Source organism: Macrobrachium nipponense, chromosome 3 (assembly GCF_015104395.2).
Source record: "Macrobrachium nipponense isolate FS-2020 chromosome 3, ASM1510439v2, whole genome shotgun sequence".
Classification (NCBI taxonomy): domain Eukaryota; kingdom Metazoa; phylum Arthropoda; class Malacostraca; order Decapoda; family Palaemonidae; genus Macrobrachium; species Macrobrachium nipponense.
The window spans coordinates 39,563,139-39,569,602 of record NC_087202.1 but is presented as its reverse complement, the minus strand read 5'-3'; the positions used below and the strand labels follow the sequence as shown (position 1 = coordinate 39,569,602).

Sequence of the window (6,464 nt, the reverse complement as noted above, 5' to 3'; positions counted from 1 at the left end):
ACCATTTTCACACTGGAGCTTAGCTAAGGTGGCAGAAAGCGTCTGATGGAACTGCTCCATGATTCCTTGGCTTTCTGGGTGGTAAGACGTACAGTGGAAATGGATGATTCCAAGAATAGCCATGCTGGCATGGAACTCATGAGGCTTAAATGCCTCCCTTTATCACTTTGGATGGTAGCAGGAAAACCAAAACCAAACTGTAATAATTCCTTAACAACATTCGTGGGTGTTTCACTCCAGACAGTAATAGCTTCAGCATATCTGGTGACGCGATCTGCTATTGTGAGGCAATGTGCGTTTCCAATTTTTGCACTTTCATGACCCTGGGTGGTGAAATAATCAACAATAACGTCCTGGAAAGGGCCTCTGACCAAAGGGATGTTACTTAATCTGGCTCGTGGTATACGCTTGCTGGGTTTTCCTACCATTTGACAGGTGGGGCAGGATGAGTCATAGTTCTCACAGTCTTCCTCAAGCCAACCCCATAGAATTTAACTGATAAAGCTTTCTAGGTCTGGTTGACACCGAAATATCCTCTGATCCTGTCATGAGCTAACTCAATGACTCGCCAGTTCAGCTTGTCCAGGACTACTATGCGCTTGTGAAGTAACTGCACAGGCTTTAAGGCTTCTCTTGTTATCTGATACAGGACCTAGTCTTTGACTAAGTACTGAGGGACAGAGAAGTCAGAAATGGTTACTGTGTCTTTGTGAGCATCAGCCAGAATGGGTTGCGAGTCAGGATCTTCAGCTTGGGCTATGATTAAATGATCTCTTATATATATCTGCTTTTCATACTTATTACAAAATTCAAAATGTCTATTTTTCATACGTAATTCATAAGTTAAGTTATGTTTACTTTTTCTTACGCATTTCAAACATAAAATAAAAAAATACCTTTTTCAAAACCTGTTTCAAAACATAAAATGTCTATTTTTCATGCCTATTTTAAAGCTTAAAATATGTTCATTTTTCTCATAAAGAAAGTCGCATTCTTGTCTAAATGCCGGAACATGTAATAACGGCTAGGGTAAGCAAGTGTTCCTTGAGAATTAAATGCTTCAGTTGAGAAGAGATCCTGCTCACTAGCTGTGAAGAGAAGGAATGCGAATACCAGAGAGAGAGAGAGAGAGAGAGAGAGAGAGAGAGAGAGAGAGAGAGAGAAAGGAGTTTCAAAGATGGCTACGGATGAATTGAGATGGGTAGTCGTGGCTATAAGGGGCGAGATGGGTAGTGCCTTGGGTAGGACCTCTAGTAGGGCCTTGGGGTAGGGCTACTGTTGATCAAAAGCTGTCCATTCCTCTTGAGTGAGCCGTCGGGGCCCAGATGGCCGCTCAATGGGACCCGGTCTCGTTTTCCTAGTTTCTTTCGCTTTTGTGGCGGGGCTGCTACTACTGCCCTCTATCGGTGGTTTTACTCTCTCGCTCAATGGCTACTCACATACCTGCTAGGCATCTCGTTTTCTTTGATATGTATTTTTTTTCTTTTTGCGCATTGGTTATATGTTAATGAACCCGTTCCATTGATCTGGCTGTGGGGCCAGCCCTACGTGAAAGACCTTACGTAGGTGAGTCCATTCAGTATTTCGTACCATCTGTGTAAAGTTTTAACGATCCTAAATATCTATGTATATATACATGTTCGTGTAATGACGTTCTTGCAAAGAATACGCGGGGAATCTTTTCAAGGTAAAATTCTAAGGAAAAGAAATAAAGTCTTGGGTCTAAAGAGAGAAAGAATGGGCGAAATTGCTCCTTGTTAGTGCCTATTATTGAAAAAAGGATCACATTGCTGAGATTGCAGTTTGGTCCAATCTTTCTAATACGGTATTTCGCCATTTCCTTTTAACGCACTCAAGTAATAAGGCTCTCTCTCTCTCTCTCTCTCTCTCTCTCTCTCTCTCAGTATCAAAATAAGCTTGCCCAGATGATGTGATTTTTCAGTGAGTATTCCTTTACTGTCAGATACAACTTGTTAAAGAATTAACAGAAGAAGGAAAGAATGAGGACTTGTCATGAAAATGTAAAATCGTTCTGGTTTAAAGACTAAACGACTTGATTGCCGAAAAAGATCCAAGTTCCGGTAGAAGATAGCGTCAATATAATTCGCCCTAAATGAAAAGACGCCCTTCTCTTGAAAAGAAAGCTAAGATCAATTGATCCGGAAACACAGAAGAAGGAGAGGATTTCCATATTCAGGAAGTGAATGGGAAGAAATAAATTGGAATCAAACTAACTGACGTTTTGAAACCATGAATTTTCCTAATTTTCAGCTGGACTATGATTCATAAATGTATGAAAAAGGAGGACTACAAAATCATGATAAAAGGGGATTCTCGAGACCACTGCACAAATTAATTCTGTAAAACAATCGGCGAGCGGCAACTTTATAATTTATAAATATATGAATATGATGTGAAACCATGATGCATATAGAGGTTTGTAATTAAATTATGCTCTCAGGCTTGACTTTAGCAAACATACCGGTGTTTGAAAAGCCTCCTCATATATGAGAATAATACTCCATGTGAGGACTATTAAATCTGACATAAATCGAAAGGAATTAATCTGAGGAAAAGTTCTCGGTCCTGCCTCAAAATACACCACCCAGGTTCTTACAAGCAGATTTTTATTGTCTGTATTATGAACTCTCTATAGCCCTACGCTATCAATTCTTAAACCCAAGGAGATAATACAAATTGGGGGGACTCAATTTCGAAACTGCATGATTTTATCCAATGTTTTCTGAGGGTATGCCGTTTATAACATTCATTAGTTAAATAGTGTCAGAATGTGCCTTTGTCCACATGCTTCAGCCTTTCAAAAACTACGTCTCTTCTCACTTTCGCTGCTTCAATGATACGTGTCCTGCCATTCCCTGTGCTGGCAGTTTCACATATCAGAGTTTTGACAGATTGTACATTTCTTTGGATCGCAAGAACCACTTGAGGTAGGTGACTGTGATGCCCTTAATTTTCTCTTTGGTACGCCAGTCAGACATTCTTCAAAAAAAAAAAAAAAAAAAAAAAAAAAAAAAAAAAAAAAAAAAAAAAACAAAAAAAAAAAAAAAAAAAAAAAAAAAAAAAAAAAAAAAAAAAAAAAAAAAAAAAAAAAAAACTAGGTTTCCCAAATTTCTTAATGAACAATATATGGACAGAGAACATAAATAAACAGGATTGATTAATCTTTTGCATCCTTATTGGCATCCCTAAGAATACAAACTACGGCATATATCTCTTATGTCTCAGTATGTTGATCTGGTATATATTCCATTTATTGATTGCTACACAGGAGTTAAAAAAACTAAACAAGTTTTCCAACTAAGTTCGAAAACATGCCTATGGGGTACCTAACCAGAATATAAAAGCATTAAATGTTCAATCTATTCGCCTATTTTTCTCAAATATTTAAATATGAAGAGTTGCACTGAAGTGCATTATGGACAAATTGACCAGGTATTTATAAAATGTGATATACAACCCAAATATTATGAATACTTAGAATGTTTTGCCATTAATCGAAATAGTGTAGACATACAGACAGACAGACAGACATTTAGCAATTAAATGAAGTAATAAACGCTAAGGTTTCATGAAAAGCAGTAATGTGTGCATTATATCAATAAGATTAAACTTAAATTAAATTAGATTATTGATTTTTTTTTCTTTTGAGTGCAAATCTGATCTATATTGAATCTTTCTTTTTCTTAAGTTCTGAGACAGAGCTCCAGTGATAATCTTACACGTTTGTGTAAAAGATAAATAGCAAAAGATATTTGTGAGCACAGCTCACTGTCGGATATGGATGACGGGCAAAGGGTCTCTGTCTCTCTCTTCTTTTCGAATATCAAGGGATTAGCCGACTACGAATACCTTCCCCTGTATGCTAAGCCCTCTCTTTCATGCAAAAACGTCATGCTGCTGCTCTCTCTCTCTCTCTCTCTCTCTCTCTCTCTCTCTCTCTCTCTCTCTCTCTCTCAAACACACTCACGCATGTAAGTACACGCGCACACCTTTCTGCTACTACCAGTTTCTTGATTTTACACTATTTGTTCATACCCTTATCTCTCTCTGTTTATAATCATTTTCCTGTCTACCTCATCATCTTTCTCTTATTCTTTCTAGTTGAATCCTGATTGATCGATGAGTCTATCTAAATGCTAATTCACGACTTGATGCTGTGTTACTAACAAAGATGAGGGTCTATCCTTGTAATCAGTGTTCATGATTTCATTAACGCGTGACGTAAATTAAGTCGTCTTGGTGTCTGTTGTCCTTGGAGACAAGAACGCCTGTGAGGAAAGGAAATCTTTTTACGAAATTTAAAAGGACTTCGAGTTCTTTCTCTCATCCTTAGAAAAATCCAAAATATCCCCTGAATCCGCTCATCAGTCCAATTATTTCAGGCTGCAAAAGATTTGGCGTTATCAAGGCTCTTTATTTCTTATGAATGTTCCTGGAATTTTCTGTCAGACGTGCCGGGCAATTTCTCCATTTTTGCCCAGTCATGGAGATTGTCACTCATCCTTTGTTTTGGAAGTAACTCACTTATACCGTCAGTTTTCTTGAAAGGTGGCTGATGTAATCCTGCCAGTTGTCACCCCATTTATGAATTTGACCATGGATAACGTTTAATCTGTACATTTAAGAACTCAAAGAATATCACCAACTAATTTACAGTGTATGGGAAGATCCCAAGGCACCCCCAGAAAACTAGAATGTTTCATTTTTTTTTTTTTATTCTTAAATTTTGAGCGAGTTCTCTTAGATGCATGTATCCTAGTTGATGCTGAACCAAAGGAATAGCGTTAGGAAATCTTTCGTAGAGAAATCTTTTGCTTACTGAGAGATATTCTTTAACGTTTTCCTTTTCCCTTCTATTCTTTGAGTTTTACACCTGGTCTAGCTCTATTGGGGTCTTAATTGTGACTTATGAAGCCCCGGTCATTTCCTTTATCGTCTTGCTTTAAGCGTACAACGAAAGTGGTGGCGGTTGAGAAATTGTATTTTGCTCTTTTCCTGGTCTATTTCTCATGATTTTTTCATAATAAAAAGGTTGGGAGTCAGGCCGAATTTAAAAGGATCTCTCATTGGAAACACCCTACCAAATGGAATGAAATAACCAAAGAACTGGGGGAAAATGCGAGAGCGTTGCCTGTAAAGAGGTGGGTTTTCCACTTCATTGCTTCCTCTCGAAAATAAGTTTTGCTTCTGGCGTTCTTCTTTTTTTCTTATTTAATTCTGGGAAATGCTTCATGTGAGCATCGTTTCTTTTTTTCAAACCTCCATCAGGTGCGGAACTTTATTCATTATAATTGTCTATTGTTTTGTGAAAAAAATTATTTTTAGACATTTAATGTATAAATTCGAGTTCAAGGAAAGCTAAAGGGAAGCCGGCACATATTTATTTTCCAATACGGCCAAAAATAATTTCTCTTTATAAATATTAGGAACTTTAGGAAATTTTGTTTTATGTTTCTTTTATTCCACGTTATATGATTCTTCCAAAACTTCCATTTAATTACCATCTTTTGGCCATTATCACTCGTCCTATCGTAATTTTCCTTAGAGAAACTATTTCCAGTGATTTCCAGCGTTCCCGTTACCTTGTGACAGCCCCTGTTATTGAGGACGTTAAAGTATATAGGCCTTATTTTTCTCCAAATTCACTCACTCCTTCAAATCTTCGTTTGGCAGTGCGCGTTATCTTGTTCTTTGGGATAAAAAGCGGGCAGGCATACTTGGTCTTACTTATAACCGGTAATGCTCTGACTGTTGACGGACGTAGTCATTGCGAAGCTAGACTTCTTCGACTATGAGCTGTTGTAAAGAAGAATGGTAGTGATCTGATGTCTTCTAAGAATTCTATTCTAACAGTTCTTGCTATTGGTGATTTTTATACTCCTATTATTGACAGCAAGCCTGGCTTATCCCTTGCTTTCCGGTCTAATTACATTGTATTTATCGTCTGATGGATTTTTTTTTTCATTTTTGGTTGTACGAGGAGATAAGATATTGAGTCCTTTCTCTCATCATTAGAAGATTCCAAAACAGCTCGTGAGTCCGCTCATCAGTCCAATTATTTCAGGTTACGAACGATTTAGCGTATCAGATCTCTGTAAACAAGTAAAGCCAGAGTCTTTAATGACGTCCTTCCTTGATTTTACGTAGTTGTTCCTGGATTTTTCTGTCGAACGTGCCGGGTAATTACTCACATTTTTGCCTAATCAGTTTCCTAGAAAAGAGGATAATGTAGTCCTTCCATTTGTTATCCCATTTTCGAATTCGACTGTGGATCACGTGTTTGAAATCCGGCTGTAGTCTTAGATAGATAGATAGACAGATAGATGTTTATTTATTCCTCTGCATACAGAATTATCCAAAAGACTCCAATAGAGGCACCAGACCCTACCATGGCCTACCGAATACATATTGCAATATACAATACTAACGTGCCAGCGTAGTAA

General features: G+C 37.6%; 1 protein-coding gene across 1 annotated transcript in view; it reads right to left on the bottom strand.

Annotated features, from left to right (window-relative positions):
* Positions 1-557: 557 nt before the first annotated feature.
* LOC135222362 (uncharacterized) overlaps positions 558-6,464 on the bottom strand; it is a 53,168-nt gene continuing 47,261 nt past the window's right edge. The window contains exon 6 of the mRNA XM_064260449.1: positions 558-670. Coding sequence (XP_064116519.1) covers positions 558-670 — 113 coding nt within the window. The remainder of the gene's footprint in view (positions 671-6,464) is intronic.